General features: G+C 43.4%; 1 protein-coding gene across 1 annotated transcript; it reads left to right on the plus strand.

Moving 5' to 3' along the window:
* The first annotated feature begins 11,022 nt into the window (after positions 1 to 11,022).
* On the plus strand, positions 11,023 to 12,904 carry LOC110590877 (TOX high mobility group box family member 4-like). Its single transcript, XM_021701709.2, is given in 1 exon segment — positions 11,023 to 12,904. A coding segment is annotated over 1 exon segment (1,860 nt). The 3' UTR covers positions 12,883 to 12,904.
* The last annotated feature ends 11,369 nt before the right edge of the window (positions 12,905 to 24,273 follow it).

Here is a 24,273-nt window from a genome sequence, read left to right on the forward strand (position 1 = left end):
AAGGTCAGGAGACCCCTGACTCTCTCCAGCCTCACCTCTGCCTTCACTGAAGGCAGATAGGCTTTGCCCATTCTTCCCACAGCCTCTGTAACGAAGGGTGACGTCTCTGGGACTGGAGAAGCCCTTGAGACCCTTCGGTGGAATTTCATTTTTAGATCAGTGTACACAAACTAGGGAATCCTCATCCAATTCCGCACTTTCAAAGAGCATTTCTTACCATCTGAATTCCCCCCCGCCAGCACTGGGTCAAATTCTCTTCAGTTACAAAGGTGATGACCTCAGGCTTTTTCCACATCCTTCTTCCCTTTTTTATTTCTGGGAAGGGGCAGGTCTCTCCTATGAGCTTTCGTCCCTCTATCCCTGACCTCGTGTGTGAGAGCTCAGAGAAAACGGATGTCTTCCCCAGCACAGGGGATCTCCCTTAACCTACCAGAGGCTCACCTCCCTTGTTGTCCTCCTTCACGTGCTGGGCCATGAAGGTGCAGGGAGGTTCAGTGACTTGCCCAAGGTTACCCATCTTGGAAGGAGAACTCAGATTTAAATCTGGACAGTCTGATTCTAGAGCTCGTCCTCTTCAGCCCGGCACGAGCCTGACGCTTTACACACGAGCCTAGGAGTGCCTACGCAGAAAGCACATTGCCGGCAGGCTGTGCTATACCCTCTGGGAACTCACTCGAGTGATCATCTCCCCGAGACCTCTCGTGAGCACCTCCCCAGGTGCTATTCGAGGTGATAAAAGTGGCAGAGGAAGGTCTCTGCAGGTGGCATATGACACTGGCATGGTCTCCAACAGGCTCACAGGCCTAATGGGATTTCCATTTCCGGCAATGGAGTAGATTGCGTTACATAAAACCCTCCTGCTATGAAACACCTGGAAATGCAGTATAAAATAGAACTAGCATCCCTTTAAATGTCCAACTGGGCTCACAAGAAAGAAAAGGAAATCCCAGGACCCAAAAATGAAATGGAAACTAAAAACCAGAGTACGATCTGCACACTAAAGCTGGGGCTGCCTGGGGGTATTTGATGATCTCAGAAACCAGGGAGCTTGGGATTTAATGGTTACTCTGGGACAGAAGGAAAAATTGATATCCCACATAAAGCTGCTACCCTTAGTAAAAGGGTAAAGAGAAAAAAGACTCCCAAAAGAGGAAAGGAAATGACAAGTGAGCTTGCATTTCTTGGAGTGAGCGGTGGTGGTGGGGGGGTGGATTTGAAACCCCAGGGCTGCCCTCACTAGCTTTGGGGTTCAAAGGTGCCCTTGCTATAGGGTGCTGGGGACCTCTGGATGTTCTATGAGCATAGAAACAGTTCTTAGATGCTCCCAAAGTTCCTGGCAAAAGCTGAGGTGAAGCCTCACTGGAGAGACACCCTGAAACCTGTAACTCCAGGATTCCTGAGGATCAAACACCACTTAAGATGAATTCACAATCCAAGATTTTAAAAACCTCAAACCCAGGAACCCACGCCAGCAGGCATACGAATAGAAGATAGGAATCTTTCTGAAACTCAGATATCAGATACAGACTATAAAATAAGAAACTTTAAAGTGATTAAAGGTAACAAGGAAGTAATGAGAGCAAAAAGAAACCATCAAAAAGACCAGCAGATTGTTACATAAAACTTTGAGAAATGGACAAAGTTACAAACTCAAGGTCTCAAGAGAAAATCCGTGGAGCCCTGAATCCAGCTCTCTCTGACATCGGAGACAGAAATGAGAAAACTTTGCACAAGGCAGATGGTCCCAGGAAGGCTGTCTGGGGGCTTTTACTGGAAGCAATGGACAAGAATGGTTCTTTTTGTAGTGGAACTGCTATGTTCACAAATGCTTTCTCTAAAGAGCCAGATCATAATTATTTTTGGTTTTGTCAGCTCAGCCATATGTCTCTGTCACGTAGACCTTCTTTGCATTTTTTACAGCCCTTTAAAAACGTAAAACTTTCCTTAGCTCACGGGCTGTACAAAAACAGGCATTGGGCGAGATTTGGCCATGGGGCTAGAGTTTAGGACCCCTGTGCTAAGCCATAAATCTGGAGCTGCTCATGCGCATTTCCCTTTGCATAGAGAGAGTCTGCCCGAGAGTGAAACTGCTCAGCGGAAGCCCTCACCGGGAGGAGGACAGACAGAACACAGATTCTCGATGACATGTTTTAGTATCTGGACCCACCATGTACAAAGATCCAACCCAGAAATTTTAAGTTATGTGAACCAATAAAGGTTGCTTTTTAAAAAGCCACTTTGGGGTGCCTGGGTGGCTCAGATGGTTAAGCGTCTGCCTTCGGCTCAGGTCATGATCCCAGAGTCCTGGGATCGAGTCCCACATCGGGCTCCCGGCTCGGCGGGGAGCCTGCTTCTCCCTCTAACCCTCTCCCCTCTCATGCTGTTTCCCTCTCGCTCGCTCTCTAAAAAATAAAAAATAAAAAAAAAATAAATAAATAAAAATAAATAAAAAGCCACTTTGCCTTGGTTTTGGGCTACTTAGAAACAAAAGAACAACACACACATTTAGCAATGCCCTCGAAGCTCACTTTAAAAGAATCTCTAACTCCTTTGTGTGTGATAATCTGCCTGCCTTAATATTATCTAAACTGCAGTCACTTTTGTTCAGGAATGACTTAAAACCAAATGAATGCAATAGTATTTTATAGTCAGTTGCTGTGTGGAGGGAAAAAGAAGAAAAAGGCAAATAGTGTTTTTGTGTGTGTTGAGCACTGTACTGAGTGTTTTTTGGGTTGTCTCACTGAAGAGACACAACAGCTTGGTGAAATAGACACAACAGCTCATTTTATAGGTGAGAAAACTAGCCTCAGAGGTGAAGTCACTAGTCCAATGCCACACTTAGAAAGTGACAGGCCTGCTGCTTGGATCTAAGACTATTTGGCTCCAGAATCTGTGCTCTCTTACAACCCCACATTGCAAATGTCCTAGATCAGGGGTCAGCAAACTTTATCTGCAAAGGGCCAGATAGTAAATATTTTCGGCTTTGTGGGCTACGGTCTGTCAAAACAACGTTGAACGCAGAGGGAAAGCGCCAGAGACAATATGGAAATGAACAGGCATGGCTGTCCCTTAAACGTTATTTACAAAAACGGGTGGTGGGCAGTGGCCTGGGGTCTGTAGATTGTCGACACTTGTGTTAGATGACCCCGGTCTCCTAGCAAATGAGCCTCTCTGCAAGGAGCTCTTCCTCTCCAACACTACCCAGAAGCGACCAGGGCTTCATGCAATATTGCATTCAGAAATTTCATTAAGATGTCAACTCGGATGACCTAAACCATTCCTCTGGAATTTATCATTTACTGTCTCTTAAAAATATTAGTGATCTTTTCATGTTTCTGCCCTGATTCCCAGACTTGATTGGAAGCTCTAGAAGATCAGGAGTGGGGGGGCGCCTGGGTGGCTCAGTTGGTTAAGCGACTGCCTTCGGCTCAGGTCGTGATCCTGGAGTCCCGGGATCGAGTCCCGCATCGGGCTCCCTGCTCGGCGGGGAGTCTTCTTCTCCCTCTGACCCTCCCCCCTCTCATGTGCTCTCTCTCTCTCATTCTCTCTCTTTCAAAAAAAAAAAAAAAATCTTTAAAAAAAAAAAAAGATCAGGGGTGGTCCACTCATTCTCCAGATGGGGGGTCAGGAACTATCATCTCTGAGTCAAATCCTGCCCATTGGCAAACTGGGGCCTGGGGGCCAATCCTGCCCCCTCCCCAGTTCTTATAAATAAAGTTTTATTGGAACATCATTTATATATCAGCTGCTTTTGTGCTACAGCAGCAGAAGTGAGTAACTGTGGCAGAGATCCTATGGCCTAGAAAGTCAAAAGTCTTTGCCATGTGGACCTTTCCAGAAAAGGTAGGCCAGCACTTTCTCTAGACAGAAGTTATTATTCCCTTAACTGTTGTCTGACATTTTTCTTAAGAGGGTGCTGCCTTTGCTGGGGAAAATACCTTGTTAAGGCTTTGGGTTGGAAAATGGCCAATATATAGGTATCTGAAGGAGCCCAAGCAGAAAGGCAAAAATGCACCATTCTACGTGAGAAAATGAGAGGGCTTTTGGGTTTGGGCTCCTAAAAAAAAAAAAAGAAAGAAAGAAAGAAAAGAAAAGAAAGAAAGAAAATGGAGGGGGAAGCAGAGTGGGTGGCAAGGAAAAGATTGGAGAGAGGAGCTGGGAAGTTTTGAGAAGTGGGAATGTAATAGGCCTGGGGTGGGGGGTGAAGAGCAGGGTTGTAGAAAGATCTAATACATGGTTTTGAGGTTTTTGCTCTGTTGTATGCCACGTCACCCGTTCCCTGTGATCATGTGGTCTTCAGTAAAATGCCTTGTTTACATGGTTGCATGGCTGCTTTGGGGATGGGGAGAGAAGAAGAGAGAAGCTGTATGTAGTATGGGGGCTGATGCCAGAGCAGAACTGAAGACAGAAGTATGAGACCTAGAGCAGAGCAATTCTGACAAAGTCAGGACGTAAAAAACAGAATGAACCATAAGACTGTAAGAACATCTCCCTAGATGTGGAGAATCCTGAGGAAGAGCTTTAGGTTTCCCTAATCTATAGAATTGGGACTTGAATAAATCTGACCTAGAATTTAGGGACCAGGAGACCCCTAGCAGATAGCTGAATTAGACACCTACCCAACAAGTGTTGAATCAAGCACTCTCCTTGCTTCCAGGAGCTCACCCTCTGGGAAAAGACTCGGAAACAAATGTATAGTAAGTGCTCTGATAGAAAGATGCTGTGAACCCATGAAGGGCAAAATGATTTACTCTGCCTGCAGTATCAGGGAGGACTTCCTGTAGGAAGTGACATTCGAGCCAGATCTTAAGGGATGAGAAGGAGTTAATCGCTCAGACTGGAGAAGGGAGAATCTTCCACCAGAGGGAATAGGAGATACACAAATGTGAGTCAGGAAAAGACATGTCAGGAAATAGGAAATTTCCTGTGAGAGAAAGTGAGGAGGGTAGAGGGTGTGGAGGTGGGTCAGAGCCAGGTAACTTTGTGTACTTCTTTTTTTCTCCATAATGCCTGTTATACAGGAAATTGCTCAGGGCACCTGGCTGGCTCAGTCAGTGAGCATGTGACTCTTGATCTCAGGGTTATAAATTTAAGCCCTGCGTTGGGTGTAGAGATTACTTAAAGATAAAATCTGTAAAACAAATAACGAAAACAAGGAAGGTGCTCAATAAAATTTGTTCTCAGATGAGTTAACATCTATTATTGAATAAGAATTGGGATTTGATGGGTGCCCCTTTCTTTTCTTGTTGCTCTCCTGAGTGGTTAATATTTGGTGGCCTTACAGCTGTGCTTCTTACTGTGAAGATGTGTTTTGAGTGAACATCGTGAGTCTATTAGAGACTCAGGGATTTTAGGGGTGCCTGGGTGGCTCAGTCGCTAAGCATCTGCCTTCAACTCAGGTCATGATCCCAGGATCCTGGGATTGAGCCCCACATCGGGCTCCCTGCTCGGGGGGAAGCCTGCTTCTTCCTCTCCCACTCCCCCTGCTTCTGTTCCCTCTCTTGCTGTCTCTCTCTGTGAAATAAATAAAATCTTAAAAAAAAAAAAAGACCCAAAAAAAAAAAAGACTCAAGGATTTTAATTGACTATATGGCCAAATTAAAAGCACAGGCTTGAGTTTAAAACCTGATCCTGACAGGGAAGCACAGTTTATTTAACTGCTCTGAGCCTCAGTTTCCCCTCCGTAAAAAGAGGAGAATGATATCTATGTGGCAGAATCATGGTGAAGAGTAAACAACATGACGTATATAAAATTGTCAGCCCTGTGGCTGTCACACACTAGGTGCTCAGTAAATAGGAGCTGCTTATTTTTTAACTAGATGGATTCTTTTGTACATGATTCTTTGAAGATTATTTAGAGTAGGGTTGTCCAATAAGGTAGCCACTAGTCACACGTGGCTGTCGAGCACTGGAAATGTAGCTGGTCAGAATTGGGATGTGCTGTGTTAAATACATAGCAGGTTTCGAAGACTTAGTATGAACTAAGGAACATAAAATATCCCATTAATACATGTGTATATTAAATGCATATGTAAATGATAATATTTTGCATATGTTAGGATAAATAAAATATAGTCTTAAGAAATCTCACCTATTTCTTTTTAATTTTATGACATGGCTACTATAAAATTTAAATTTAGATTTGTGGCTCACCTTATACTTCTATCGGACAGCTATTGGTCAAGAGAAATGATGAAATTAAATTGCAAGGCCTCTCTAAAGCCCAGGTGATCAATTAAATATTTCAATTTTTTTTTCATCTTTTGTTATAAAGGTCTAGTTGCCTAAAATTCAATGGCGCTTTGAAAGTAGGGTTAGGTACGTAATCATTAGAGATTAGGTTAAATGTCTTTGATGGGAAAGAAGTCCAGTTGTCAACATTTACTTTTTTTGCATTTCACCACCATCTGTGTAATCTGAATCCCCTATCCTCTAACGTTACGAGTAAGTGTGAAGGTTCAAGAGCTGTCTCTGTCTCACTTCTGAGGGACAGAATCCGGAAGCCCAGCCATATGCTGTGCTCTTTGCCCCTCCTGGATTGCACAGTGAATTTGTTTTCTCTTTTATGAGTGGCAGTACTGTCACTTCGGAAACTCCTCATCCTTCTTACAAACCACGCAGGGATGTTCCAGACTATAGAGGAGATTCTTTTGAACTCTAAATCAGCAGTAGACCTTGGGTTTGATATTAAAATCATTTAAACACACATACAGATGAGGAAACCCAATACAGGATATATGGCCTCTATCAAAAAATACCCAGTGCACTAGCTGTCTTTGGGATTCAGGAAAGGGCTGAGGCATTTATCCATCCATTGTATCTCCTCTTTCCTGCTACCATCTGTGGTTCCATCTTCTGGGGGAGGCCGAGGGGTAAATGAGGTTCTTGTTAAGCACTTAGGCAGGTAGAGACAGAGACAAAGGAGGGCAGAGCCAGTTTTCATTATGAGGTCACATCATTTTTATAGTCTCCATTTCCTTCCCTTCCAATCCCCAACCCTCTTTCCCAACCAATACTCCCCCACCATGGCTGCCTCTCTCTAAGGACACCCATGACCTCCATGGTGCTAGATCCATTAGATATTTTTAGTCATATCCGAGGGATGTCTTTGCTGCCCACATCACGTAATCCAGCATTGGCCCAGGGTGCCACAACTCTGCTCACTGTCTCTCTTGCCTCATCTCCCAACCAACGCTCTTCAGTAGGCTTCCTCCCACCAGGCCCAGCACTCTTCCAAATGGCTCCTTCAGAGGTCACCCATGACATACCAAATGCTGCATTAATGACTGTTTTTCAGTTCTCATCTTTCTTCACCTTTCACCAACGTACCTCTCCTTCCATTTTGAGACTCTCTTCCTTGGCTTTCCAATGCAATCCTTATCTGATTGGCTCCTAGGTCTTTGGACAATCCCCTCTATCTCCTTTGTAGGCTCAGTTTCTTCGGCCTGGGTATTAAGTGTCGGCCTCCTAAGACTGGGCCATGAGCCCTATTCTCTTCTTCCATACTACCTCCCTCAGCATTTAGCAACCATAACCATATCCAGAGTTTCAACAGCTGATAATTCTGATAATTTTCAAATTTATATCCTCAGCCCAGAATGCTTTTCTGAACTCCAAACCCATATATCTAACCTCTTACTTGACATCTTAAGTTGAATGTCTGAAAGATCTTTAAAATCAACAAGGCCAAAACTAGACTCCAAGGCCTGGTTCTCTCTAAGTATTTTATTTTTCAGGGAATGATAGTACTATTCATTTCTTACATTAGCCAGCAATCAAATAATCACCTTTGAAACCCTCTCCTTCCTTTGCCTTTACTATCTTTTTATTATACTGTCAAGTCCTGACATTCTAATGTGCTGATAATCTCTTGGATCCATTCAGTTCTTTCTTCATTTCTGCCAATCTCCAAGCCCAAGCTACCATCTTGTCTTGCTTAGACTACTGCAGTAGCCTCCTATCTTCTTTTTCTCTCACTCCGTTCCAAACCTAGCCACCAGAGGCATATAACATCTCATATAATCGGACATATAACTTCTCAGGCCTATTGAGTCCTCTCCAACCTGATTTCCTTCCAGAGTGTGGAAGCCTTGGGCACTTCGGGATATGTCCTGGGAACTCCATGATTCTTAAAAGCACTAGGATTTTGTAGGAGTTCAGAGAAGAAGTTACTGCCAGCAAGTGTATAGGGGGAATCTTCGGTGTTTGACTCTAAAGGATGTTTGAACTCCTATCACATGGGTATGAGAGAAGGTCATTGGAGGGAGTGGAACCATGAGCATAAACAGGGAGGTGACAAAATACAAGGATTGATTCATCAAACAATTAATTATTGAGCATTCCTTATGAGCTAGGCACTATTGTGGGTGCTGGGAATTGACTGGTGAGCAAAACGGACATGGTTTCTGCCTTCATGGAGCTTACAGGCAAGAGATGCCATGTGGGGAGTGTTCGGAGCAGACAGCACATGAAGAGAAGAGCTGGAAGAGTGAGCTAGGTCCAGATCATGGAAGGGTCTTGAAGAGAAGACAAGGAGTTTTAGCTTTCACTCTTTCAGCCAAGATTCATAAACTCAAATGCTTTCAGGGGATAGTCAGAAAATGTAAATTTTCTGTGATCTGGGTATGGTCTGGGAAGAGGCAAGAGAAGAGCCGGGATTGGCGCAAACTGGAAATCCCAAACGCTATCCAAAGCAGTGAGTGATTACCCAACCACAGCTAATTATTGCTATTTAGGGATGTGGGCCCAGAACCTCTGCTATCAAAAGAAGGAAATGCAGGATTTTAGAGAGAATTTTGGTTTGTTAAACTTTGGTAAGTAATTCAATTCAGTGGTACGTAATTTATTTTGTTTTGAAAGTACCATGAAGGTCAATCAGAATATGACTGTAGGCTGGATTCAGTTTGTAAGATACTAGTTTGTGGGCCCTGCTTGATGCAAATGAAAGCTACTGAAGGCTGTGCATGTGTAAAATGGGTTGAAGATGGGAATTTTTGGACAGAGAGCCCATGAGAAGTGGCCTAGGAGACAAAGAATAGGAGTCTGGATTAGAATCTGGGCAACAAGAAAGAAGATGGTTTATCCCAATAGGATTCTTTCACAGTAATTAAACCCCATACAATGTGCCAGGCTGGAAAAAACATACACTAGCCTCTCTTCCAGCTGGGTGTGGCCATGTGAATAATTCTGGACAATGAAATGACCGCAGGCTGTTGGATAGGGCTTCAGGAATAGTTTTTTAAAATGAGTATGCCTTTTTGTCCTTTCTTCCTTCCACCTTTTTTTTTTTTTTAAGATGTTTATTTATTTATTTGAGAGAGAGAGAGAGAGCGCACGAGTAGGCGGAGGGGCAAGGTGAGAGGGAGATGCAGACTCCTGCTTAGCGCAGGGCTGGATGTGGGGGTGGGGTAAGGGTTGAGTGCTGAACGCAGGGCTCGATCTCAGGACCCTGAGATCATGGCCCAAGCCAAAGTCAGATGCTTAACTGACTGAGCCACCCAGCGTTCCTTCCTTCTACCTTTTATCTTTCTGGGACATGGACATGACGTTGGCCGAAACCCCAGCATCTATCTGAAGCCAAAGTCAATGATGATGGAGAAGAAAGATGCAAGGAGTAGGGTCTCTAATATCCACAGAGCCACCATCTCAGCCTGGGCTTGTCTACCTCAGGATTTCCACTTGAAAGAAGAAGAAGTTTTCTATGTCTAACCTGCTTTATATTGTAGTCAAACCTAATTCCAAGTGAGAGAGGAACTAACTGAACTAGAGAGCAGGAGGGTGGCAGGAGCCTAGGTTTGGGTATTAAGATAGTGGAAAGACAGGAGTGGCAGAAAGCTAGACACACCTTCGAAAGAGCAGGTGTGTAGGTGTAAAAGACCTATCGAGTGCTCACAGTGTTTCAGAATGGTGAGAAATAAATTTCTGTTCTTTAAACCACTCTAACAACCACTCTATAAAGATTCTGTTCTATGACTGTTTTAAAGTTGGGAAAGCTACGGCACAGAGAGACTAAGTCGCTTATCAAGGTCTCCCAGCTAGTAAGTGGTAGAACCGTGGGCTATCCAAACGGCCTGCCCCAGAGCCCATTCCGGTGACCTCCATGTTGGGCCATCTTCACCCGGCATGTGTTCTGTTCCTGCCATTGCTGCCTTGGCAGCTCTGCCCACTCTCCCGCCCTCTATGTATTGCCCTCCAGCCACACTGCTTCCTCTTGTTCTTGAAAATGTCAAATCCCTTCTTGCCTCAACTTGAGGCCTCTGTCCTAGCTGAACTCTCTGCCTGGAAGCCTCCTCCCTCTGGCTGTTGCATGACTAGCTCCTTCTCCTAATTCTGCTCTCAGTTCAAATATCCCCTCTTCAAGGAGGCCTCTGTATCAGTTGTTGGGTTGCAACGCATGTTCCCTGTGCAGGATTATGCCTATGTCCACATTCTCAGACATGTATGGCTATGTGTCTACATTTAAGCTAAATGGAATGTTCTATTGCAAGAAAAAAAAAAAAAACCCGAAACCTGGAACTTGGGTTCTAGTCACCCATGCCAAGGAACTCTCCAACTAATGGAGAGACACACAAGAAAATCCATGTATAGAGTGTATTATGCAAATAGTTGAGAGTGAAAATATGAGAGTCTTTTTTTTTTTTTTTTTTTTGCTGGACATATGACCACCAAAAACAATGACCCCATTTCCCAATCTCTTTTGCAGCAAATTTAGCCATGTGACAAAGTTATGTGAGACCTAACTGGAAGTTCCTAAGTGGAACTTCTTGGAAGGGACTATCAGGGGAAGGGCACAATTGTCTTTGGTCCTTCTTCCTTTTCGTGGGCTAAAATGTGGATCTGAGAGCTAGATCTCAAGCAGCCATCTTGGCCAATGCTATGGAAGCTACATGATCGAGAAAACGGAATAGCAATGTAGGAAGAACTTGGGTTTGGGATAATTAGAAAACCACACCTGGAGTTCGAGTCCGGTGGGGGCGGTGGGAGCGATGAGGGAACTGAGACGGTGGTAGTCGTTGTGTGAAGATGGAGTTTCCCGGAGGAAATGATAATTACCTGACGATCACAGGGCCCTCGCACCCCTTCCTGTCAGGGGCCGAGACATTCCATACACCAAGCTTGGGAGATGAGGAATTTGAAATCCCACCTATCTCCTTGGATTCTGATCCCTCGCTGGCTGTCTCAGATGTGGTTGGCCACTTTGATGACCTGGCAGACCCCTCCTCCTCTCAGGATGGCAGCTTTTCAGCCCAATATGGGGTCTAGACATTGGACATGCCTGTGGGCATGACCCATGGCTTGATAGAGCAGGGCGGGGGGCTCCTGAGTGGGGTCTTGACCATGGACTTGGACCATTCTATAGGAACTCAGTATAGTGCCAACCCACCTGTTACAACTGATGTACCAATGACAGACATGACATCTGGCTTGTTGGGGCATAGCCAGTTGACCACCACTGATCAGTCAGAACTGAGTTCTCAACTTGGTTTGAGCTTAGGGGGTGGCACCATCCTGCCACCTGCCCAGTCACCTGAGGATCGTCTTTCAACCACCCCTTCACCTACTAGTTCACTTCATGAGGATGGTGTTGAGGATTTCCGGAGGCAACTTCCCAGCCAGAAGACAGTTGTGGTGGAAGCAGGAAAAAAGCAGAAGGCCCCAAAGAAGAGAAAAAAGAAAGATCCTAATGAACCTCAGAAGCCAGTTTCAGCATATGCTTTATTCTTTCGTGATACACAGGCTGCCATTAAGGGACAGAATCCCAATGCCACTTTTGGGGAAGTTTCAAAAATTGTGGCCTCCATGTGGGCTAGTCTTGGAGAGGAGCAAAAACAGGTGTATAAGAGGAAAACTGAAGCTGCCAAGAAAGAGTATCTGAAGGCTCTGGCTGCATATAAAGACAATCAAGAGTGTCAGGCCACTGTGGAAACAGTAGAATTGGATGCAGTGCCACGGTCACAGACTCCTTCTCCACCTCCTATGGCTACTGTTGACCCAGCATCTCCAGCACCAGCCTCAACAGAGCCCCCTGCCCTGTCCCCTTCCATTGTTGTTAACTCCACTCTTTCCTCCTATGTGGCAAACCAGGCATCTTCTGGGGCTGGGGGTCAGCCCAATATCACCAAGTTGATTATTACCAAACAGATGTTGCCCTCTTCTATTACTATGTCTCAAGGAGGGATGGTTACCATTATCCCAGCCACAGTGGTGACCTCCCGGGGGATCCAACGAGGCCAAACCAGTACAGCCACTATCCCGCCCAGTCAACAAGCCCAAATTGTCACTCGCTCAGTGTTGCAGGCAGCGGCAGCAGCTGCTGCTTCTATGCACCTGCCTCCACCCCGACTACAACCCCCTCCACTGTAACAGATGCCTCAGCCCCCCACTCAGCAGCAAGTGACCATTCTGCAGCAGCCTCCCCCACTGCAGGCCATGCAGCAGCCTCCACCTCAGAAAGTTCGAATCAATTTACAGCAACAGCCACCTCCTCTGCAGATCAAGATTGTGCCTCCACCCACTCTGAAAATGCAGACGCCCTTAGTCCCACCAGCTGTGGAAAGTAGTCCTGAGCGGCCTGTGAACAACAGCCCCGAGGCCCACACAGTGGAGGAAACCTCTCCTGAGACAATCTGTGAGATGATCACAGATGTAGTTCCTGAGGTGGAGTCTCCTTCTCAAATGGATGTTGAACTGGTGAGTGGGTCTCCCGTGACACTCTCACCCCAGCCTCGATGTGTGAGATCCGGTTGTGAGAACCCTCCTGTTGTGAGTAAGGACTGGGACAATGAGTACTGCAGCAATGAATGTGTGGTGAAGCACTGCAGGGATGTCTTCTTGGCCTGGGTGGCCTCTAGAAATTCAAACACTGTGGTGTTTGTGAAGTAGTCCTTCCTGTTCTCCAAGCCAGTCAAGACGTATCTGCTGGGAACATGTCTAAGAGCCTCTTTTTAAAAAACAAGTTGGGCTTCTGGTAGTGCCTGATCTCAACCCATGATGGTCCTTCATGCTTCTCTCCTTTTCTGTCTCTTCATCAGGGGCCATACTATGGAGCAAGGCCATTGAATTGGCTGTAATCTGGAATTGCTTTTTACTTTCAAGTACAAGCAGAGATACCAGTGATAATAGCAGAGAAGGGTAAAGGGAATATGAACAAGCAGAACATAGGGGTGGTGATGGTGGGGGGTTGTTTGAGGAAACTCGGTATAATTGTCATAGGACATGCCTAAACAATTATTAAAATGATGGGAGAATACTCAGCTTTGAGCCTAGGCTAAAACACTGTGTGCATCCATTTTAAAGGGGATAAAAAGTTGCATTAAAGGTTATCTCTTAAACAGGAACGATTGCTGTCACACCTGTACATTGCTTGGAGAACAAAAATTTTCAACAGAGCAGGCACCCTGGGCTGTAGGGAAAATACTATCACCTGGGAGTTTCTTATTTATTTCTCTTTACAAATAATGTTATTTCTGTAATCCTTGATCCTCCCTCTTGCACTTACCACAGTTTATGAGTGTAAAGGGCAGAAGTCTATAGCCTTAATATAAGAGGTTTTACCAAAGTCTAAAAAAAAAAAAAAAAACCACACCTGCCATATGGAAAGGGAAAAAAAAATCAGCTTTTTATAGTTTATACCACTGGTATTTTTAGTTTTCTGTCACTTGCAACCAAATATAATCCCGATCCAGGGAGTACTGTATACTAAAGGAGGCTGGAATGATAGAGCCAAAACAGTGAAGTCATTATAAGGAATATGAAGAAATTTGAACTTCTTCCTGAAGCAATGAAAACTGAGTATTTTTAATAGTAGATGAACAGGATTGGATTCACAATTTTTGAAAAATCACTCTTGGGAGTGGAAACATCCTCGGGAAGCATGGACTAGAGGTGAGAAGACAGGAGTCAGGGATGGCAAGTAGGAGGCTGTTGTAAATTACGCAATGAAATGGTGAATTTCTGAACCACAGTAACAGATGTAGCACTAGAGAAGATAGATTGCAAGCAAATAGAAGGGGTAGAAGGACCTCCAGAACTCAATGTATCGATGAGCTGGCTGTAGGAGAAGGAAGCACCTTCCTCACTTCCAGGTTTCTTACTTGGGTAACAGCATCACTTAGGAGGGGAAGACAACAGAAGGAGTTGTTTACTGGGTTGCAAAAGGGACACCAACCCCAAGGGAATGGAAACTAGGCAGTTGCAGATTCTGGAAGCAGAGTGTTAACCCAGTTTTAAGATTGCCAGCTCATATGTCAGGTTTTTTGGCAGTCAAAAACCTGAACCAAACATTTGATTCAAATTTTGGATTTAGACCACGCCCAAGCTGCTTGACCATGGGCCCATTTATTTAACTTCCAGGACCTTCAGTTCCCTCATTTATGAAACGGACCTGATCACAAAGACCTTACTGGATTTTGTGAAGAACAAGTGAAATCCCCAGTAGAGTCCCCAGTCAATATGCGGTAGCTGTTGTTATTTACTGCCTGTTAATGTTCAGGTCATTCATGTGGGAGTGCAATCGTGTTCCTCCCACATTCAAATGTTGAAGCCGATGTGATGGTATTTGGAGGTGGGGCTTTTGGAGGTAGGTAGGTTCCGATGAAGTTATGAGGGTGGAGCCCCCATGATGGGATTAATGCTCTTATAAGAAGAGGAGGAGACTTGAGCAAGCTCTCTTTCTCTCCATCCTACGGCAATACAATGAGAACATGGCCATCTGCAAACCAGGAAGAGGGTTCTCACCAGGAACCTAGTTGGCTGGCACCTTGAACTTGGACTTCACAGCCTCTAGAACTGTGAAAATTTTCTGTTGTTTAAACCACACTTAAAGTGTTGTTTAAGTTTATGGTATTTTGTTAACAGCAGCCCGAGCAGACTACAATACCCTACTTAGTCTCTTAAAGGTTGTTAGTACATAGCACAGAGTGTGGGAACTTCAGTTTCAACAAAGTTTCAATACACAGTACATTCAGTAAAAACAAAGGGAATAAAAGAGCCCAGTGTGTCCATGCTAGTCCAAGAAGAACCTATTTAAGTTTATCTTCTCTTTGATTCTCTTCCTGCCCTGAGATCTCTCTCCACTTCTCCCACTGGCTATATACTCCCCCTAGAAGTTTTGGGAAAACATTTAAAAAATTAAATATCCCTGATAGATTTTGGTAAATTTCTTAATGCCTTAATGTGGTATACAAAGTAATTCCTTCTCTTTTGTAAACCTTTTTCTTTTTGAAAGAATCTCACTTGACATTATTGAACCAAAAAATGAAAAAATAAAAAGCAGCGTGACATATATAATATTAACCAGCTATAAATCTGGAAGAAATTCAAAAACTGGACAGAAGTCTTTTTTTAAAGCATATTTAATCATGTTTTAAAGCAAAATGAAAGACCACAAATCTATTCAGACATTCCAAACAGTAAAGAAATAATTTTTATCAAAATCTTGTAATCTTACTTATGCCAAAGGAATTGTCCATAAGCAGTGCAGACAGCCCTGTCTGAGACATGAATCTGAAAACACTGTGTATTTTTAAAATTACACTTTGGAAGCATTGAATGTACTCAATGAAATTCCAGAATTAATCCACTCCAGTTTTGCAATAGGCACTGACTCATCCAAAACTCCTCCCCTCTTTCCTTTTGGCAAAGTCTGTCCTTCCCCCACCCACCCAACACACACACACACACACACATTTACAGTAAGAACCAATGACCATAGTACATCAAAATATTTACAGTTAATCCAATAGACTTTCTGTTTCCTGCCTCTGTTTTTCCATCCCAGATGGATGGAAAAAATCTAATTTACCACCTGGAATATCTCCCAGATGAACTGAGCAGCAGAGAATCTCCCAATCTAAGGTGGTAGGTTGGCTCTTTGTGCCCATAAATCCAGGCTGCTCAGCAGTCTCTCACAGAAGGCTAAGAGAACTGTGTGTTACTGATCCCCGCAAATGCCCAAATTGCAGTGGGCTGACATTTATTGTGCAGTCATCATAGAACAAATGATCTGCCTAGAAAGAGACACAGTCTTCCAGTGAAATGACAGTTCATGTTACTTCCAGTGCTAAAGAGGTAGGGAGAGTTCCTGAAACAAATTGGCTTCAAAATCCATGGTTTTAGCTCCTATTAGTTTTCTTTTTAAAAAGTTTAACTACTGGGGTGCCTGGGTGGCTGAGTCGGTTAAGCGTCTGCCTTTGGCTCAGGTCATGGTCCCAGGGTCCTGGGATCGAGCCCCGCGTCGGGCTCCCTGCTCCGCGGGAAGCCTGCTTCTCCCTCTCCCACTCCCCCTGCTTGTGTTCCCTCTCGACTGTGTCTCTCTCTGTCAAATAAATAAATGAAATCTTTAAAAAAAAAAAAAGTTTAACTACTTTTGAGATACAATTTATCTACGTAAAATTCATCCCTTTAAAGTGTACAATGCAGTAGATGTTAGTATATTCACAAATTTCCACAGCCATCACTATTGTCTACTTCCAGAACATTTTTATTACCCCAAAAGAAACCCCATACCCACCAACAGTTAATCCCTATTCCTCCAACCCCTCAGCCATAGGCAATCACTACTTTATTTTCTGTCTCCATAGATTTACCTATTCTTGACATTGCATGTACACAGCATCGTGCAACACGTGGCCTTTTGTGTCTGGTTTCTTTCACTTAGTACTCTTCAGATTCTGGATGAGAGTTTTTGAGAATAATTTGAATTTCTCTTCTAATACTCAGTGTGTTTCTATGTTGAAGTGCTTTACGTTCAAGGGTTTTTTTTTTAATTTTTATTATTATTATTTTTTTATTCTTATGTTAATCCCCATACATTACATCATTAGTTTTAGATGAAGTGTTCCATGATTCATTGTTTGTGCATAACACCCAGTGCTCCATGCAGAATGTGCCCTCCTCAATACCCACCACCAGGCTAACCCATCCTCCCACCCCCCTCCCCTCTAGAACCCTGTTTGTTTTTCAGAGTCCATCGTCTCTCATGGTTCGTCTACCCCTCTGATTTCCCCCGCTTCATTCTTCCCCTCCCGCTACCTTCTTCTTCTTCTTTTTTTTTTTTCTTAACATATATTGCATTATTTGTTTCAGAGGTACAGATCTGAGATTCAACAGTCTTGCACAATTCACAGCGCTTACCAGAGCACATACCCTCCCCAGTGTCTATCACCCAGTCACCCCATCCCTCCCACCCCACCCCCCACTCCAGCAACCCTCAGTTTGTTTCCTACAATTAAGAATTCCTCATATCAGTGACATCATGATACATGTCTTTCTCTGTTTGAATTATTTCGCTCAACATAATACCCTCCAGTTCCATCCACGTCGTTGCAAATGGCAAGATCTCATTCCTTTTGATGGCTGCATAATATTCCATTGTATATATATATACCACAACTTCTTTATCCATTCATCTGTCGATGGACATCTTGGCTCTTTCCACAGTTTGGCTATTGTGGACATTGCTGCTATAAACATCGGGGTGCACGTACCCCTTCGGATCCCTACTTTTGTATCTTTGGGGTAAATACCCAGTAGTGCAATTGCTGGATCATATGGTAGCTCTATTTTCAACTTTTTGAGGAACCTCCATACTGTTTTCCAGAGTGGCTGCACCAGCTTGCATTCCCACCAACAGTGTAGGAGGGTTCCCCTTTCTCCTCATCCCCGCCAACATCTGTCATTTCCTGACTTGTTAATTTTAGCCATTCTGACTGGTGTGAGGTGGTATCTCATTGAGGTTTTGATTTGGATTTCCCTGATGCCGAGCGATATTGAGCACTTTTTCATGTGTCTGTTGGCCATTTGGATGTCTTTGGAAAAATGTCTGTTCATGTCTTCTGTCCATTTCTTGATTGGATTCTTTGTTCTTTGGGTGTTGAGTTTGATGAGTTCTTTATAGATTTTGGATACTAGCCCTTTATCTGATATGTCATTTGCAAATATCTTCTCCCATTCTGTTGGTTGTCTTTTGGTTTTGTTGACTGTTTCCTTTGCTTTGCAAAAGCTTTTTATCTTGATGAAGTCCCAATAGTTCATTTTTGCCCTTGCTTCCCTTGCCTTTGGCGATGTTTCTAGGAAGAAGTTGCTTCGGCTGAGGTCAAAGAGGTTGCTGCCTGTGTTCTCCTTTAGGATTTTGATGGACTCCTGTCTCACATTGAGGTCTTTCAACCATTTGGAGTCTATTTTTGTGTGTGGTGTAAGGAAATGGTCCAGTTTCATTCTTCTGCATGTGGCTATCCAATTTTCCCAACACCATTTGTTGAAGAGACTGTCTTTGTTCCATTGGACATTCTTTCCTGCTTTGTCAAAGATGAGTTGACCATAGAGTTGAGGGTCCATTTCTGGGCTCTCTATTCTGTTCCATTGATCTATGTGTCTGTGTTTGTGCCAGTACCATGCTGTCTTGATGATGACAGCTTTGTAATAGAGCTGGAAGTCCGGAATTGTGATGCCGCCGGCTTTGCTTTTCTTTTTCAACATTCCTCTGGCTATGCGGGGTCTTTTCTGGTTCCATACAAATTTTAGGATTATTTGTTCCATTTCTTTGAAAAAAGTGGATGGTATTTTGATGGGGATTGCATTGAATGTGTAGATTGCTCTAGATAGCATTGACATCTTCACAATATTTGTTCTTCCAATCCATGAGCATGGAACGTTTTTCCATTTCTTTGTGTCTTCCTCAATTTCTTTCATGAGTATTTTATAGTTTTCTGAGTACAGATCCTTTGTCTCTTTGGTTAGATTTATTCCTAGGTATCTTATGGTTTTGGGTGCAATTGTAAATGCTATCGACTCCTTAATTTCTCTTTCTTCTGTCTTGTTGTTGGTGTATAGGAATGCCACTGATTTCTGTGCATTGATTTTATATCCTGCCACTTGACTGAATTCCTGTATGAGTTCTAGCAGTTTTGGGGTGGAGTCTTTTGGGTTTTCCACATAAAGTATCATATCATCTGCAAAGAGTGAGAGTTTGACTTCTTCTTCGCCAATTTGGATGCCTTTGATTTCTTTTTGTTGTCTGATTGCTGTGGCTAGGACTTCCAATACTATGTTGAATAGCAGTGGTGATAGTGGACATCCCTGACGCGTTCCTGACCTTAGGGGGAAAGCTCTCAGTTTTTCCCCATTGAGAATGATATTCGCTGTAGGTTTTTCATAGATGGCTTTTATGATATTGAGGTATGTACCCTCGATCCCTATACTCTGAAGAGTTTTGATCAAGAAAGGATGCTGTACTTTGTCAAAAGCTTTTTCTGCATCTATTGAGAGGATCATATGATTCTTGTTCTTTCTTTTGTTAATGTATTGTATCACATTGATTGATTTGCGGATGTTGAACCAACCTTGCAGCCCAGGGATAAATCCCACTTGGTCATGGTGAATAATCCTTTTAATGTACTGTTGGATCCTATTGGCTAGTATTTTGGTGAGAATTTTTGCATCCATGTTCATCAGGGATATTGGTCTGTAATTCTCCTTTTTGATGGGGTCTTTGTCTGGTTTTGGGATCAAGGTAATGCTGGCCTCATAAAATGAGTTGGGAAGTTTTCCTTCCATTTCTATTTTTTGGAACAGTTTCAGAAGAATAGGTATTAATTCTTCTTGAAATGTTTGGTAGAATTCCCCTGGGAAGCCATCTGGCCCTGGGCTTTTGTTTTTTGGGAGATTTTTGATGACTGCTTCAATTTCCTTAGTGGTTATAGGTCTGTTCAGGTTTTCTATTTCATCCTGGTTCAGTTTTGGTAGTTGATACATCTCTAGGAATGCCTCCATTTCTTCCAGGTTATCTAATTTGCTGGCATAGAGTTGCTCATAATATGTTCTTATAATTGTTTGTATTTATTTGGTGTTGGTTGTGATCTCTCCTCTTTCATTCATGATTTTGTTGATTTGGGTCATTTCTCTTTTTGATAAGTCTGGCCAGGGGTTTATCAATCTTGTTAATTCTTTCAAAGAACCAGCTCCTAGTTTCGTTGATCTGTTCTATTGTTCTTTTAGTTTCTATTTCATTGATTTCTGCTCTGATCTTTATTATTTCTCTTCTCCTGCTGGGTTTAGGCTTTATTTGCTGTTCTTTCTCCAGCTCCTTTAGGTGGAGGGTTAGGTTGTGTACTTGAGACCTTCCTTGTTTCTTGAGAAAGGCTTGTATTGCTATATACTTTCCTCTTAGGACTGCCTTTGCTGCATCCCAAAGATTTTGAATAGTTGTGTTTTCATTTTCATTGGTTTCTATGTATTTTTTTAATTCTTCTTTAATTTCCTGGTTGACCCATTCATTCTTCAGTAGGATGCTCTTTAGCCTCCATGTATTTGAGTTCTTTCCGACTTTCCTCTTGTGATTGAGTTCTAGTTTCAAAGCATTGTGGTCTGAAAATAGGCAGGGAATGATCCCAATCTTTTGGTACCAGTTGAGACCTGATTTATGACCTAGGATGTGATCTATTCTGGAGAATGTTCCATGGGCACTAGAGAAGAATGTGTATTCCATTGCTTTGGGGTGGAATGTTCTGAATATGTCTGTGAAGTCCATTTGGTCCAGTGTGTCCTTTAAAGTCTTTATTTCCTTGTTGATCTTTTGCTTAGATGATCTGTCCATTTCAGTGAGGGGGGTGTTAAAGTCCCCCACTATTATTGTATTGTTGTCGATGTGTTTCTTTGCTTTTGTTATTAATTGCCTTATATAATTGGCTGCTCCCATGTTAGGGGCATAGATATTTACAATTGTTAGATCTTCTTGTTGGATAGATCCTTTAAGTAGGATATAATGTCCTTCCTCATCTCTTATTACAGTCTTTGGTTTAAAATCTAATTTGTCTGATATAAGGATTGCCACCCCAGCTTTCTTTTGGTGTCCATTAGCATGGTAAATGGTTTTCCACCCCCTCACTTTCAATCTGGGGCTGTCTTTGGGTCGAAAATGAGTCTCTTGCAGACAGCATATCGATGGGTCTTGTTTTTTAATCCAGTCTGATAGCCTGTGTCTTTTGATTGGGGCATTGAGCCCATTTACATTCAGGGTAACTATTGAAAGATAGGAATTTAGTGCCATTGTATTGCCTGTAAGGTGACTGTTACCGTATATTGTCTGTGTTCCTTTCTGGTCTATGTTGCTTTTAGGCTCTCTCTTTGCTTAGAGGACCCCTTTCAAGATTTCCTGTAGGGCTGGTTTTGTGTTTGCAAATTCCTTTAGTTTTTGTTTGTCCTGGAAGCTTTTTATCTCTCCTTCAATTTTCAATGACAGCCTAGCTGGATAGAGTATTCTTGGCTGCATATTTTTCTCGTTTAGTGCCCTGAATATATCCTGCCAGTCCTTTCTGGCCTGCCAGGTCTCTGTGGATAGGTCTGTTGCCAATCTAATGTTTCTACCCTTGTAGGTTACATATCTCTTCTCCCGAGCTGCTTTCAGGGTTTTCTCTTTGTCTATGAGACTCGTAAGTTTTACTATTAGATGTCGGGGTGTTGACCTATTTTTATTGATTTTGAGAGGGGTTCTCTGTGCTTCCTGGATTTTCCTGCCTGTTTCCTTCCCCAAATTAGGGAAGTTCTCTGCTATAATTTGCTCCATTATACCTTCTGCCCCTCTCTCTCTTTCTTCTTTTTCTGGGATCCCAATTATTCTAATGTTGTTTTGTCTTATGGTATCGCTTATCTCTCAAATTCTGCCCTCGTGATCTAGTAGTTGTTTATCTCTCTTTTTCTCAGCTTCTTTATTTTCCATCATTTCATCTTCTATATTACTCATTCTCTCTTCTGCCTCATTTATTCTAGCAGTTAGCGCCCCCATTTTTGATTGCACCTCATTAATAGCCTTTTTGATTTCTACTTGGTTGGATTTTAGTTCTTTTACTTCTCCAGAAAGGGTTTCTCTAATAACTTCCATATTTTTTTCAAGCCCAGCTAGTATCTTTAAAGTGATGATTCTGAACTCTAGATCTGACATCGTACTAATGTCTGTATTGAGTAGGTCCCTGGCAGTCGGTACTACCTCTTGTTCTTTTTGTTGAGGTGATTTTTTCCATCTTGTCATTTTGTGCAGAGGAGAATAGATTAATGAGAGAACAAAATGCTAGCAGAGTAACAACGTCCCCAGAAAATATACTCTAAACAAATCAGAAAAGACCTGAAGCAGTGGGAAAAGAAAGGGAAAGAGAGAAAAAAGAGAAAGAAAAAAAAAGAAAAAGAAAAAGATAAAGATAAAAACAAAAACAAACAAAACAAAACAACAACAACAACAAAAACAGAATGTGATCAAATATGATCAGGCTGGTATATAGATCAGTGCCACACACTAGATTTGGGGTGTATTTTGGTCTTTTAGAAGAAAGTGCCTCCCAAATTTTTAAAGAAAGAAAAACTTATATATGTACAAAAATAAGGGTTGATATATTGAAGGGATGGAATATGACTGTAAAGATGGAAATTATGAAAAATTTTATAAAAGGAATTGGTAAGAAGTTGTTTGAAAAAAGAAAGAAGAGGATTTAAAAAAAGAAAAAAGAAAAAAAAAGGGAGAGGATGTGATCAGGCAGGGGAATAGAAAACACCATATACTAGAGATTTAGGGTATATTTTAATCTGTTAGAAGAAACTATCTCAAAATTTTAAAGAGAGAACAACTTATATATATAAGCCAAAAATATGGGTAACTACTATGAAGGGATAGAATATGACTCTAAAAATGAAAAATAAAAATGTTTTTTTTTTTAAAAAAGGGATTGATAAGATGTTGATTGAAAAAGGGAAAAAGAAAAATTCAAAAAGAAAAAAAGACAGTTAAAAAAAATTAACTTTGAAAGACTAAAGAATCATGGTAAAAAAGCCATGAATTCTATGTGCAGTATTCCCCTAGCGCTGGAGTTCTGCCGTTCTCATTGATCGGTAAACTTGGTCTTGGCTGGCTGTTCTCGCTGATCTTCTGGGGAGGGGCCTGTTGCCGTGGTTTCCAAATGTCTTTGCCGGAGGCAGAATTGCCCCGCCCTTGCCCCCTCCCAGCTAAGTAATCTGCTCAGGTTTGCTCTCCGGGGCTTTTGTTCCCTGCGAGCTTTCCGTACAGCTTTGGAGGCGGAGAGTGAAAATGGCGGCCTCCCAATCTCCGCCCCGGAGGAGCCGAGAACTCGGGGGCCCGCTCCTCAGTGAGCCCCCAGAGAAAAGCCGTCAGTCACTCCCGTCTCCCCGGTCCCCAGCCGCACTCCGTGCTCACCCGGCCTGTGACCGCGCGTTTCTATCTCTGGCACCCGACCCCGGGTGGAGTCTCCAAACCCAGCAGATCCCTGCGGTGCGCTCCCGCGCGGCTCCTCCCGGGGGAGGAAGGTGAGTCTCCCCGGATCTGCCGCTTGTTGGGTCCCTGCTGGAGGAGCAGGGGCCCGACTGTGCCGCGGATCACGGTTTATGGCAACCCCGAGCTGAGAGCCCGCGCCTGGGCTCCGCCTCTGCAGCCGGCTTCCCTGCTCCGATACCTGGGAGCTCCGCCACACTCAGGCACCCCCGGTCTTTCTGTGACCCGTGGGTCCTGAGACCACACTGTCCCAGAGGGTTCCACCCCCCGCTTAGCCACCAGAGTGAAGTCCCTCAGTGGAGCAGACTTTTAAAAGTTCCGATTTTGTGCTCCGTGGTTCTATCACTTGCCAGAAGCGGCCGACGGAGGCCCCTCCCCCGCCGTCTATCCTCCCGAATATCGCCTCGGATTCACTTCTCCGCTCGTCCTACCTTCCAGAAAGTGGTCGCTTTTCTGATGAGAGAGTTGTTGCTATTCCTTTCTTCGATCTCCTGTTGGGTTCGTAGGTGTTCAGAATGGTTTGATCCCTATCCAGCTGAATTCCTGAGAGGAGACGAAATCCAGGTCTCCTACTCCTCCGCCATCTTGCTCCCAAGGGGGGTTTTAGAGAAGCCAAGTAACTTGTCCTAGGTCAGACAGCTAATAATCGATACAGCAGGGTTTCAATCCAGAGCCATTTGATTCCAAAGCCAATGATCTTAACCTCTAGGCTTCACTGCCAGAATCCTTATGGATGAGTTCTGATTTTGCTGCCCCGTCCAGTCTCTTAAACAGGAAAAAGCACATTGCGAAGACGTTTTAACAGTAAGGCACTTCCCTAAAGGCTGGACTTGGATGAGATGGGTCCGTGAAATGCAGGATAGCTCATCAGAGAGCTGAGTAGCAGTGAGTGGTGGCTGGACATGTAGGGCCCCAGGAATCCCAGGGTCTTCGAGGAGAGTGACCCCAGAACTTCCAACATACCAGATGGGCAAATAGGTTGGGGTGTCTGGTTGAAGCTT

Source organism: Neomonachus schauinslandi, chromosome 2 (genome assembly GCF_002201575.2).
Source record: "Neomonachus schauinslandi chromosome 2, ASM220157v2, whole genome shotgun sequence".
Classification (NCBI taxonomy): Eukaryota; Metazoa; Chordata; class Mammalia; order Carnivora; family Phocidae; genus Neomonachus; species Neomonachus schauinslandi.